Genomic DNA, 13,883 nt, shown 5'->3' with positions numbered 1-13,883 from the left:
CGCTGATTTCACTGTGACCGGTTTGTCAACACTCGCGTTTCTCTTCTAGTCTGTCAGTTTATTGTTATTTTTCGGTATATCTACTCGAGATTAATGTTGCAATCTAGTCATTCATGTCAAAAAGACCGTAATTGCAAGATGTCATCTCAGGGGTTTCAATAGCAGCTATTATGCGGCCCAAATGGATTCATATCAGACTTCGATGTTGGTTTTGCCTATGATTTCGAAAATATTTAAAGCTGCAGTCCGTGACTTTTTTTTGGTTAAAAATGATCCGAAATCAGTATTTGAGCAAGTACATAACCAGCCAGTGTTCAAAACTATCGCCTTACTTTAGCCAGATTCACAAGCTTATGTTTCCTAATTTGAGTGGTACTGGGTACGGGTAGGTTTTCGCGGGAAATTCGAGCATGACACTGAGTCATTACGTCACGTCTGTAAACATAAAGAAGTTGTCCCGGTTGCTAGGCTATCACATGTGAGGATCCTGCAGGTGGCGGATCGTTTATAGCCTTTTCTCACAGCAGCTAGAATAATTAAATGTATCATTTTGATGGCGGATTGTAATCCAGAATGGATTACACAATGTGAATAAAATAAAATAATATTCCAGTTTTAAAAGTGCTTCTGATTACAGATAGCCTGGAATTACACAAGATTTGTATTTTAAAGAAAACCAGTTCGAGGGGAGCATAATTTGCTTTTTGGGTTAAAAGAATTTCTTAATATGAAATTCGAATGGCATGACAATTAGATATTAGACTGTACAGAAATTGAAATCTACACGCTAATACACACTATACTCATAGTCATGCAATGCTGATGTTGTTAACATTCATAATTTGAGAATAAAGTATAAAAATAATAATAATTTGCATGGTTTGATCATGTGATATGAGCTAACCAATCTTTAGATTAAATCACCATTGGTAGTGCGATTTATTGTAATGCTTTTTCTTCAGTTGGTCAGAACAAACGTGGCAGACTTGTTACTTACTTGTTCAGATGGAAATATACGGTGAAAATCCTTATTTGGGCCATATATTCCAAGACAAAGGCTAGAATCTGTGAGTGCGAAGTACAGTAAACATCCACACCGGTGTGGTGACTGACAGCTGACTGACACATACTCTTCAAAACATCAGATTCATCCGCGCTGAAGCTGTGCCGGAGCGCAACCCACGCAAGGAAGATAATTCTGCAAGCAGCTGCAATTCCAGGTTTTCAAACAGAGATGGCAACAAAGAGGCAACGGACTGCAGCTGAAATGACCCTGAAATGTCAACGTCATAATGCGTATTTAAAAAGAATGGATAAAAAAGTAGAATATAAACACTTCTAATTTTTATTCATTAAACTGAACACCTACGGTGCTGCTTTTTTTTTGTCCTTTCATGGAAAAGAGCAGCATGAACATTTGTCAGGATTTGTCCTTTTGTGCTCCACCGAAGAAAGAAAGTCATATGGATTAGGAACAACATGAAGGTGAGTAAACGATGAGAAATATCTCTTGTAACAGCGTTTGTCTGTTCAAATCGGTTGCCTGGAACTACTGTATAATATTTACTTATTGCAAATTTGAATTTATGTATGTAGCTTTCATTAATTTACCAGAGTAACACTTGGCAACTGTGATTGCACAAGTCACTATGAGCCCGAATGCTCTGTTGTACGTCTGAATGAATGGAGGCATTAGACACGAGCAGACGCAAAACAACACTCTTTTATAATGGATGAGCAGTTACAGTGTGTGTCTAAAAAAAAGATGTGAATAGACAAGAACAACATTACTGCCATTGTTTACTGTAGTAGAGAGCACATGCTTCTTAAAGGAATAGTTCACCCAAAAATGAAAATGTAATCACCCTCAGTTCATCCAAGATTAGGATGAGTTTGTTTCTTCATCAGATTTGGAGAAATGTGTCTCTGCATCAGTGTCTCAGCAATGGATGCTCTGCAGTGAATGGGTGCCGTCAGAATGAGAGTCCAAACAGCTGATAAACACATCACAATAATCCACACCACTCCAGTCCATCAGTTAACGTCTTGTTAAACAAAAAGCTGCGTATTAATTTATGGACTGGAGTGGTGTTATTATGATGTTTTTATCAGCTGTTTGGACTCTCATTCTGACGGCACCCATTCACTGCAGAGCAAGTGATGGAATGCTAAACAGTCTGTGTCATTCTGCAATAGATTTCATTCAATCTCTAGACAAGTGATCTCATTGTCTGTAATATAGAGAATTTTTCTTTTATTAATGTAGAAAACAAAGTCAGACAAAGTCTTACAAAGTGCAAAAGCTACAAACTGTACAATCAAACACTAAAAATGCAATTATAAAAACAATGGACAAAAAAACAAACTCCTTCATTCACTTCCCAACATTTCAAAATATATTATTTTTTTGTTTTGTCTATAGTGATCATCTGTTAATGCATTATATTGCAGGTGCCTATAGAAAAACGTCTCCAAAAATATAAATTTTCAATGGGAGAGTGTCAATAACATTTTCACAGTTCAGGCCAAGTAAATATGAAATGAATTATTTCCTTCATCTGGTTTTGTTAAACAGGTTTGTGTCCGAATCTGAACAGAACTGATAATGATTTTGTTTATGGAGCAGCAATACAAAAATAGCAACAAAAACTTTTTCACACAGTGGAATGTTAGCATACTTATCTAGTATACTTAATATATTAATTCATATATATTCTTCTGTATATAATTGACAGTGCAAACTCAGAAAAATAGCTTGTACAGAATAATTCAGAGAAGTTTTGTACATCTGAAATGAGAACTACTGGCCTACAAGTTTAAAGAAATGAACGCGACAAACAACAACAACATTTTCAGCAGCACTGATTCTGGAAATATTTTCCCCATTCATTTTCTCCATCGGGATTTCAATTTGTATTTGAAATCATGTTTAATTTCTTTAATGAGGCAATGCACTACTCTTCCCATGAGGCACTGCAAATAATCAAATCAAAAACAACCGTACAATAATAAAACTATTAAAAGATGTAATACTTTTGATGAATGTAATGTTTTGTAATGAATGTAATGAGTATTTCAGTTTGTGTTTGTACAAAAAATCATACTTAATTTTTTTTTTTTTAATGAGGCAGTAAACTACTCTTTCCATGATGCATTGCAAATAATCAAATCAAAAACAGCTGTGTAATATAAAACTATTGACTTGGAGTCATTTATATTTACATTAAAATATTTAAATACAAAATGCAAATATTTTATATAAATACAAATATTTAAATCAAAATATTTAAATATACAAGTATTACTATGTAGAATGTAGGAAGGCAGACACGATTAATTAATTTGCATTGAATCATGGGATTGAATGGAACCGTTTTCATCATAACAGTGATTTCTCTGATTGATCTCTGGGTAGTGTATTTGAAATCACATTTACTTCTATGGAAACGAATATTAACACTTCACTGTCCAGAAAATTTTGCACATTATTGGTAAGAATTGATTTCTTTTGGGAGAAAATGATTGGTAGTTTTGCTTCCAGAGCTGTACTGTTGTATCATGTTGAAATACCGTAATAAATAGCGGTAAAGACATCTGTGGTATGTAATATTTCCCATCAGTGATGGGGAATGTGCAAAATAATACCACTCCTCATTGGGAATGTTCTAGTAGGGATTCAGCTCCTCTGGCGCTAGATGAGACTCTTCACCTTCAACGTGTGCGGTGAAACTGTTGTTTTGACTACCCCAATCATAACCGTCCGGCGTAACACTGTGAACGAAAGCAACAGGCAGTTAATAAAACAGTTCTGGTCAGATCTTACATTCAGGTCTTACATCAGTCTAATTTAGAGCGATGCAGCTTTCCTTTGAAATTTAAAGATGATTTCAGATGTTCTTATACAGATTCATTCTTCACAATAATACCAAGAATATGCAATTGGAAAGTAAATATTCTAAGTTTAAAATGCTTCTCAAACAAACAATATGATTTATCATATTAGATACAGATTTATCATATTACATTAGACACATTTTTCTTTTCTTTTTTAAAGGAACACTCCGCTTTTTTTGAAAATAGGCTCATTTTCCGACTGAAAAGTGGAGTGTTCCTTTAAATGATGTCTGGTGTTACATACACTAAATAATCAAGTAAAACTAAGTTGCTTCGGTCCAGTGAGTGTTCATCTGGAAATATTACTAGCTATTCTTACATTTACGTGATTCAAATCAGTGAAGATTTGACAGAAGAAAGACAGTGAAGCAGCAGCTGAAGCTGGACGTTTATACAATTACACTAAAAGTGCTTTTACTGCATAAAAACTTCTATACTGGAGTAGATTATTATATATGGTGATTAATTTCAGACTGAATGCCAAACGTGACTGCCGTACCTGGCTTGAATGTTTTGTGGGATGATACTCCATGCGAGATCATCATCGCTGTCGTAACGCCGTGGGTTGTCAAAGAAATAGGCTCTAGATGAGAACATGCGGCCGGGGATCACTGACACACTCTATAAGCCAAAGAGACAGTCTTCAGCATTACATTGGTGATATTATGTATCATGTACACTACCGTTCAAAAGTTTGGGGTCGATATGATTTTTTGTGCTTTATGTTTTTGAAATTAGTCTCTTCTGCACCAAGGCTGCATTTATTTGATCAAAAATAAAAATAACAATTGTGACATATTTTTACAATTTAAAATAGCTGTTTTCTTTGTGAATATCTGTTAAAATGTAATTTATTCCTGTGATTGCAAGGCTGAGTTTTCAGCATCATTACTCCAGTCTTCAGTGTCACATGATCCTTAGAAATCATTATTTTGTAATATGTGACCCTGGACCACAAAACCAGTCATAAGTGTCAATTTTTTGAAATTGAGATTTCTACATCACCTGAAAGCTGAATAAATAAGCTTTCAATTGAGGTATGGTTTGTTAGGATCTGACAATATTTGTTTGAGATACAACTATTTGAAAATCTGGAATCTGAGGGTGCAAAAAAATCTAAATATCGAGAAAATCGCCTTTAAATTTGTCCAAATGAAGTTCTTAGCAATGCATATTACTAATCAAAAATTAAGTTTTGATATATTTACGGTAGGAAATTCACTAAATATCTTCATGGAACATGATCTTTACTTAATATCCTAATGATTTTTGGCATAAAAGAAAAATGTATAATTTTGACCCATACAATGTATTTTTGGCTATTGCTACAAATATACCCCAGCGACTTAAGACTGCTTTTGTGCTCCAGGGTCACATATTATCTTTACTGTCACTTTTGGTTTAATGCATCCTTGACGAATAAAAGTATTACTTTTTTTATTGACCCCAATCTTTTGAATGGTAATTTAAATATTGTATGTTAAGAACCGGGAAGTCCATTAAAAGATTATAAATCTCGTACTCGATCCTGAGTCGGCTTACGGACTCTGAAAAAGAAGACCACCAGTGAAGTGGGCAGCAGCTCCCAAACAAACAGGATCACCCCAAAAACCACATATCCAGCGTCGCCCAACGTCGACTTCAGATCTGCCTGTAGAATAAAATCATTTCAGCGGTTGCAGAAATCAGCAAAATGGCCAAATTCATCAAGACATACTAAAAATACTAAAAGGCTCATTCTGTCAAATCAACCAAATTTCAGAAACTTCCCAAACTCAGATTTTTGCTTTTGTTTATATTTTTCTGAAGAAAGACAAATATGAATAGTCATGAAAGCCAAAATATTAAATGCCACGGGTGAATATTTATGACCAAATTTGACAATTTAGAGCCAAATTACAGGACTTTAAATGACTTTAGAAAGATGGCAGCATCATTGTTATTTTAACATAAGAGATTGGTAGCAAAATCTGTTGATTTTAGCAATCTTTGTGTTGAATTATATGCCAATGGTGACAGCTCAGAAATGGGAAAAAGCACTTTTCGTGTTTTTTCCTCAAAGTTTGCATGCCTGTAACTAAAAAAGTTTGAAAGATAATCTTAATATCCTTTTAGATGCTGGCTTTTTAACAAACTTTGGTTCAAATCTAGAGATATGTTGTGGCTCCAGGAGTAAATTGTACACATTTTCAGTGGTCAAAAACCAAATATGGGTCACTTTTTGCATATAGATGATGCCTTTTTTATTTTAAAGAGGAACGTCCGAAGAACAAATAATGCTGAAACTGAAAAAGTATCGCGTTCCCTCTATCAAAACAATTGCATTGAACATACTTGGTCTGATACGTTGTACCAGTCGTAGTCGAATGAGTTGATGCTCTTGATTTTTGCCAGTGCCAGCACCACTAGGTTATAACACGCACGGGACGAGTACAGCAGGATCACCGTCGCTCCGATTATAGTCACCTGACACACGGATGTCCCCTGGACAGAAGAGACGAGACGTGATTCAATTCTGGGACAAAACACCATCCAATTCCTTTTACAGTGAAGAAAATATACTGTTTTTGAACAGGGATTATTCCACATGGGTGTTTAAATTCTGAAATAAAACTCAGTTTAACATTAACCAATCTTGTTTTACATTTACAGTCATGAGAATGAAAATGAATGATATAAACTGAATATAGTTTAAATCTGGTTTGATGTTTGACAGCGTGCCTTGCAACCTTGTATGTAATATGTTTGTCTGTTTTAAGTGATTAATGGAATATGCATCAATGTTATTTTGTTATATTTTCTGTTTTCACTTTAATTTTAGTTAACCTTTTGATAATTTTGTGTTTTTTGTGATAATTTGTCTATATAGTAATTTTGTTAATTTTAGTTTATTTAGTTTCAGTATTTCATCTCAAATTAAATGAAAACGAAAAGTTGCCTTGGCAACAGTGTTATTTTAGTATCTTTGAGATGCTATTATTGTTTTTATCTATATTAAATTATAAAAAGCAATGTCCAGCTTTGGAAACTAAATAATTCTCTCCTTCTAAACGATGATAACCCTGATATGCTTTACATCAGAAAGTGTAAGGAAAGTTAGGAAAGCGTCCAGCGGTCCAGTTCAGTCTCTTTATATGAACGGACGTGGAAGGACTGGCACACTGTTAAAACACAACAAGCTTTCTAAGACTGAAAACTAATCCAATTCCAAGATAATGTAAGTAAAAATACACTAAATACTTTTCCATGCTGCCTTTTTAAAAGAGCCCATTTCCTTCTGGTTAACTCATTAAAATGCTTTGCCTGTTGAAATGGATTGTTAATTCGATTCTAGTGTTCAAAAACTTGCAAACAAAAAAAACAAAACAAAACACACACTAAGTCTTCTTCTGTATATATTGTAGTATGCTTATATTGTCTTTAATCTCGCTGGACAGTGTAACCCAAGCCTTCATCTGCTTTAATTGGTCTTTGTGTATTTGTGTTTCATTACCTTGGACTCCAGGTAGATGTTGGCCAAAGACATCTTGGCGATCTTGTAGAGACACAGTGAGAGTGAGATGGCGCAGAGGACGAACAGTGTGTCGTTGATGGCCACGCGCACCAGCACTACAGTCTCTGTGTCGGCCTTCGTCATCTTCACCAGCAGAGCACAGGTCAGGTTCACCAGCAGGAAGATGATGCTGATGCCCAGGAAGAGCAGGTACAGCGGCAGCCTGACGAGACACAACGCATTATTACAGCATGCTGCACGGTTATTGTAGTAAACTCAGACTGCAACTGGAGTTAAAACCATATACATTTTCATTACTTGAAATAAAATAAACATTAACTGAAATAAAGTAAAATAATTTTGTGTTTTAATTTGGTTAAACATGACATACTAAAATAACTAAAACTGAAATAAAAAATTTATAAGTACAATGAATATATATGAAAAACTACTAAAAATGACAAAACAAACAACAAAGTTACAAACTTGACATTAAATTAAATTGAAAACAGAAAATATAAAAATTTAAACTTATTTAAAATATTAATAACTATAATGATATCTCAATTATATTTAATATATATATATAATTAATATCATAAGTAATATTATTCTGCTTTATCTATATATATTATGTATATTATATTATGAAAGCATATAAGCATATTCATATATTATAAAAAGCCAACAAAAACTACACTGAAAAAAGTGATTCATTAAATTTACTCAATTTTTTTAGGTAAGTGGTTGCAATCAATTTATTTTAGCTACATTTAAATAAACAAATTTAGTTGACTACCTTTCAACATATTTTTTTTAATTAAATGTAGCTAAAATAAATTGTTTGCGACCACTTACCTTAATTTTTTTTTTCAGTGTATAGTATTTTATTTAAAAAATATTTTTATTAGTCTTTTACATATAATTTTGATTATAATAAAAATTGTTTATTTTTTTCCACATGATTTTCGTGTGGTCACTTAACAAATACATAATATATGATAAATAAAACAAATACATAGTTTAAGAAAAAACAAACAATACAGAGGCAAAAACAAAACATTTGAAAAACAGAGTGTAAAATAATTGCGATCTTAAAATCTGGATAGATTTTGAGGTACATTATTCAAAATTATTTATATATATATATATATATATATATATATATATATATATATATATATATATATATATATATATATATAAACTTAATTATAAACAAAATGTATTTTTTAAAAGTACAAATGCATAAGTTTCAGATAAGAGTTTTTGGATCCATATTCACCTGTACTTCTGAAGTTCTGGTGAATATTTAGACTTCGCCTTGAAAATGACCTGTACCAGAAAACAAGCCATAAGTTAGTGTAAATATTACATGCATAAAGCATTTAAGCTCGTGACTTATTAAACAGAGAATGACACATTCAGGATCATAAAAGTCACCAGTTCCGTTGTAAAAAGCATGTTGGTCATAACAAAAACAAGCAAGCTGTAAAGGAAGTGCTTTACTGTCTATCTCTGTCTGAAGCAGTATCAGCATGTTCAGAAATATTACATAAGATCTGATTCAGGCACATTTACTGTAAAAAATGACTTTACTGAGCTATTTCAACCTGATCTGGCCTTTACAAAATGACATTAATGTGAAAGAAAGCTTGAATAAAACTAGACAAAAAAAAAAAAAAAAAATCCAATTCATTCTAAAATAAAATCTTGCACTCGTTTATTCCATAAATGCGCAATTTACAGTTCTTAAGCATATATACAGTTCTGTACACTAAATGACAAAAGTATGTGGACACCCACTTGTGCTTGTTGTGCATTTAAAATAACATGCATTGTCGTGTTAAATATAAATCAGTTGTTTATTGTACGTATATGGTAGATATGGTAATTTACAGTAAATAATTAACAGATTTTTCTTGTAGTGTAGTGTAGTGTAACCGCTTCAGACCACAGCGAATGATTTCAGTTCTCTTTTCTGCTCGCGCTGTACTCCCACACGTATGATTCATTTACATACGCAGCTTTGATCATAATAAAACAGGAAGAATAGTTCTATGCTGCTACATCTCTGCTTTGGAACAGTACGCATTGTGAGAATATACAATACACACAACATTGAACTGAACTGACTTAAGCATAGAGTGGGTTTGAATCAATAATGACCTTAGTTGCTCTCATACACACAGCTCTCATATAACTCCTCGCCTTCGCTGTCATACTATTATTATGATCTATGGAGCAATAATGACGAATGGAGAGTGTTTTTCTATATTATACAGTATGATTACAAATCCACTCTGAGAGATGTAGATGCTTTTTGTATGAAAGATCTATGGTTTGGCTAATGAGATTAATCTGATTTAGATATTTTTTATTTTATCCATCAGATATTGATTGGATGGTGAAGGTTTTTTTCTGTATAAAGCGGTGGCCAGAATTATTATTGTTAACTAAAACTAAAACCCTAAAAAAAAAAAAAAAAAAAAATATATATATTACTTAAAATAAAATAAACATTAACTAAAAAATAAATAAAATATTTATTTAAATCTTTCAGCTAGTTGACAAAGCAACATTTCTTATTCTCTTGTTTAGTTTAAGATGAGTAAATTAAAAAATAACTAAAACTAAAATGTAATAAGAACTATATAGACTAATGCAAATGACAAAAACACAACAAAATATAAAAATCTAAATGAAACAGGAAATATAAAAACAAAATCTAATTTAAAATATTAATAAACGCTGGTATACCAATGAAACAAAAATAAAAAGAACTAAAATTATAATAAAAAATAAAATAATTTTGAAAAAATAAAATATCATTTAAAACATTAACAAAAACTATAATTGTATACCAATAATAATTAAAAAATAACTAAATCTGAATTATTTTCTTATTCTGATAATTATAGTTTAATAAAGTTTAAATAATTATTATTGAACTTTAAGTAAAATGATAAGAAAAACAGAAAATCAAATTTATAATATTAACAAAATATGTTATATGGTATATATGGTTCATTTTAAATATTAACAAAAACTATAAAAGTATACCAGTCAAAAATTAACTAAAATTAAAACCGAAAATATAAAAATAAAATCTAATTCAAAATATTAACAAAAATCATAATGGCATACCAGTAATACTAAAATAACAGAATTACTAAAACTTTAACTAAAATTAAAATTAAAATAAAAACGAAATGTAAAAATTAAATCTAAATCAGTGATATTAAAGTAACACTGGAGGTGTCTGGATAAATAAAAGGGACAGACATCAGCCGAAAAGGAAAGCTGTTTCAGTGTTGGATTAAGTTAATAAATTTTGGTGAAAGAATAAAAAAGACAATTTCTTCTTGGAATTAACTATGCATTTATGCATTATGAAATATGCATTATAAAACCAGGAACTTCCTTATTATATTATATATATATATATACATATATATATTATATATATTATAAAGTTCCTTGCTTCAATACTGTATATAAAGACAGAGAAAAATGGACAGAATATCTCCTCCTGCTTACATTTCAATGTCCAAAATACTTTTTTTGTTTGTATTGTGCTCATGTGACCTGTAGTCTTAAAACCCGCTTTTACTGTCTCCACAACTGCAAGGTGCAAAGGTGTCAAACTCACCTGTGCGAAGTACAGATTCATGAGGCTGAGCGTGAAGAACTGCAGGCAGACTGGAAAACAGTAGAGCAGCCAGAAAGCCAAGGGTCCGAGCGTGTTTGCCGTCACGCAGTCCCTGAAATAAAAGGAGAAGAGCAGCGCTCGCAGAGCCGCCCACAGCAGACACAAGAACAGAAACACCGTCTGGTAGCTGAAGCGCTTGTGTCGGTATCGCAGCACCAGCCAGAGCTGCACGTACACAAACGCAAAGAGCAGCGAGTAGAAGACGGTGTAGGCCACCGTCAGCCCCAGCTTGACGAAGGGAGGCACGGCCGGGCTGAAGGTTGGCAGAGGAGGGAGAGAGTCGCTCTCCATGGCTCTGCTTTCCTCCGAGAAGGGGCTTTTCCTCCTCCAGCGGCTTCTGCTGCTCCTCCTTCACGTGTTTAAATCACTACAGCCCTGATTCTGCTGGAGAACACGAGCCTCTGAGAGCGGCCGAGGGTTTAGGGGAAGGAAACGAGGGAGAAAGAGGAAAAGAAAGAGCCTCATTCAGCTGCAGGAAGAGCATTGTGCAGCGGGCAGTGAAAGTGGAGGGAGGAGGAGGAGGAAGGACAGCCCCTCTGACGCCGTGTTGACGTGCTTTACTCTACCTTTAACCCTGTGCTCAGCTTCCCAGCGCTGGCAGACTCCCACGGGATGATTACGCTGCTTTCTCTGCCCAGTATATGGCTGTTTACCGGTTTGCTTGAAGATTCAGAACAGATTATTTGCTTTTATAGAATGAAACACAGGTTACATCTTTACATAAGCAACTTTAAGCTAGGGAGAGTTTTAATTCCTTTCTTTTTTATTTGCCATATAAACCAACTTTTTTCTCTTTAAGTAGGACCAAATCTGAATTTTTACAGGTTACACTCTTATAAATAAAGGTGCTTAAAAGGTTCTTCACAGCGATGCCATAGAAGAACTATTTTTGGGTCCACAAAGAAGCATTCAGTCAAAGGTTCTTTAAAGAACCATCTCTTTCTTACCTTTTTATAATCTGAAGAACCTTCTTTTGCCACAAAGAACCTTTTGTGAAACAGAAAGGTTCTTCAGATGTTGAAGGTTCTTTATGGAACCATTTAGACAAAAAGGTTCTTCTGTGGCATCGTGAAGCACCTTTATTTTAAGAGTGTAGCTTGAAGATTCAGTAGAGCAGTTTATTTGCTTTACATAATGAAACACAGGTTACAGGTAACTTTATACTGTATTATACTGTATAGATACTGTTTCATTTCTTTCTTTTTCCATTTTCCATGTAAACAAGGGGCAAGTGCATTTGTTTTCTTCATTTTTTGCATTTTAATTTAAATTTATCTAAATGATTAGAATTAGTATAAATCTCTGTTTTAATTGAATTTTTATTCATTGATTTTTTTCATTCGTTTGATTGTATTTTCCTTCAGTTGGGTCTAAGTCATTAAGAGTACTGTATAAGTTATTGTATAAATATTGCATAAATCCTTTTGCTAAAATATAGAGATATAAAAAAATATATTTTTTTTGTTTTTATTTAATTTAAAAAAAAAATTATTTTCATGTAAAGCAGGGACAAATTTGCAGTTTTTTCTTTCTTTCAAACTAAAATTAGAATTTTTGAAGTTAATATAATTTTTATTTTAAATTTTCTTTCCTTCATTTTCCTTCATTAGGATATTAATCTTCATTTTTTTGGAATTAGTATAAATCTTTATTTTATTCATTCATTCATTCATTTATTTTATTTTATTTTATTTATTTGCATTTTCCTTCAGTTTGCCATAAATCCTAATTATTGTATCCTAAGTTATTGTATAAATATTGTATAAATCCTTTTACTAAAGTATAGAGCAATCTACAAACTTGAAGCTTCATTAGAGCCTTTATGTTATTTGCTTTGCATAATGAGACTTTATATAAATAACTTTATTTAAACGATAATTTGCATTCTAATTAGCTTTATTTTTTATTTCAGTTATTGTTTTAGTAATTTTATTACTTAAACCCTATTTTTTCAATTATTTTTAATTTTCTGTTTTCCATCTAACTTTTATATTTTATTGTATTTTTTAACAACACTGGATTCAAGTGGTCAGTCTGACCTGTTTGCGACTGAAGAAATGTATTACTTTAGAATCACCCTTTTTGTTTAGTTTTAATAAAATGTTTCTGCTTCAGTCAGGTTTAAAGGATCATTTAAGATGCTGAATATTTGTTTCTTGTCAGTTTGCCAAAATCAAATAACTAATTAATATTCAAGTGAGGAAACTAATTAATATTCAGTCTGTGTTGGCTCTTTTTGATTTCAGACTTGTGTTAGCCAGTCCAGTTATTACTATGAGTTATAACCTTATTACAGCATGATTAAATCTCTGCTCTGAAGGGGTTATAGCTTTTAAAGTCATATGATGCGATGTAGTGTAGTGTTTGTAGTGTTACAAGTTATAAGTTAAGTTAAGTCGTGACGTATTGTCAAGTATGGTGACCCATACTCGAAATTGGTGCTCTGCATTTAACCCATTCAAGTGCACACACACAGCAGTGAGTAGTGAACAAATGCACACACACACACACACAGTGAACACACACCCAGAGCAGTGGGCAGCCACTGCTCCAGCGCCCGGGGAGCAATTAGGGGTTCGGGCCTTGCTCAAGGGCACCTTAGTCATGGTATGGAAGGTGTGCTACCGGCAACCTTCAGATTACAAGCCCAACTCCCTAACCATTAGGCCACGACTACCCCCAAGCTGTTCATGCATAGAAAAGATCCTTAAAGACTTGTCCAAGGCCTCCTAAAACGCCTCATTTAAACACGCCCCCACATGTCTACGTCACGGTGTGGGAAGA

The 13,883-nt window shown here is 33.0% G+C and overlaps 1 protein-coding gene and 1 long non-coding RNA gene across 2 annotated transcripts; one reads left to right on the top strand and one right to left on the bottom strand.

The window, feature by feature from the left end:
• Window positions 1–909: 909 nt before the first annotated feature.
• LOC131551776 (uncharacterized) lies at window positions 910–11,136 on the top strand. The gene is made up of 3 exons (XR_009273824.1): window positions 910–1,485; window positions 7,400–7,597; window positions 11,019–11,136. It is a non-coding gene; the product is annotated as an uncharacterized LOC131551776 (long non-coding RNA).
• On the bottom strand, window positions 2,238–12,440 carry gpr137ba (G protein-coupled receptor 137Ba). Its single transcript, XM_058794875.1, has 7 exons — window positions 11,040–12,440; window positions 8,673–8,722; window positions 7,388–7,610; window positions 6,229–6,378; window positions 5,417–5,545; window positions 4,394–4,515; window positions 2,238–3,771 (listed from the first exon to the last, which is right to left on the bottom strand). Exons 1-7 carry the CDS (start codon window positions 11,388–11,390, stop codon window positions 3,666–3,668), a joined length of 1,131 nt encoding a protein of 376 aa, XP_058650858.1. The 5' UTR covers window positions 11,391–12,440; the 3' UTR covers window positions 2,238–3,665.
• Window positions 12,441–13,883: the final 1,443 nt, after the last annotated feature.

This window comes from Onychostoma macrolepis, chromosome 13 (genome assembly GCF_012432095.1).
Source record: "Onychostoma macrolepis isolate SWU-2019 chromosome 13, ASM1243209v1, whole genome shotgun sequence".
Lineage (NCBI taxonomy): Eukaryota > Metazoa > Chordata > Actinopteri > Cypriniformes > Cyprinidae > Onychostoma > Onychostoma macrolepis.
The sequence above is the reverse complement of the archived record's forward strand: the minus strand, read 5'-3'. Positions and strand labels throughout refer to the sequence as shown.

Excerpts from the sequence above, each read along its gene's own strand:
- gpr137ba (XM_058794875.1), bottom strand. The coding sequence starts at position 11,390 with ATGGAGAGCGACTCTCTCCCTCCTCTGCCAACCTTCAGCCCGGCCGTG. Across the intron at positions 7,611-8,672 it reads CCAGAACTTCAGAAGTACAG|GCTGCCGCTGTACCTGCTCT; the intron begins GTGAATATGGAT and ends GTGTCTCGTCAG. Across the intron at positions 4,516-5,416 it reads GTAAGCCGACTCAGGATCGA|AGTGTGTCAGTGATCCCCGG; the intron begins GTACGAGATTTA and ends TTTGGCTTATAG.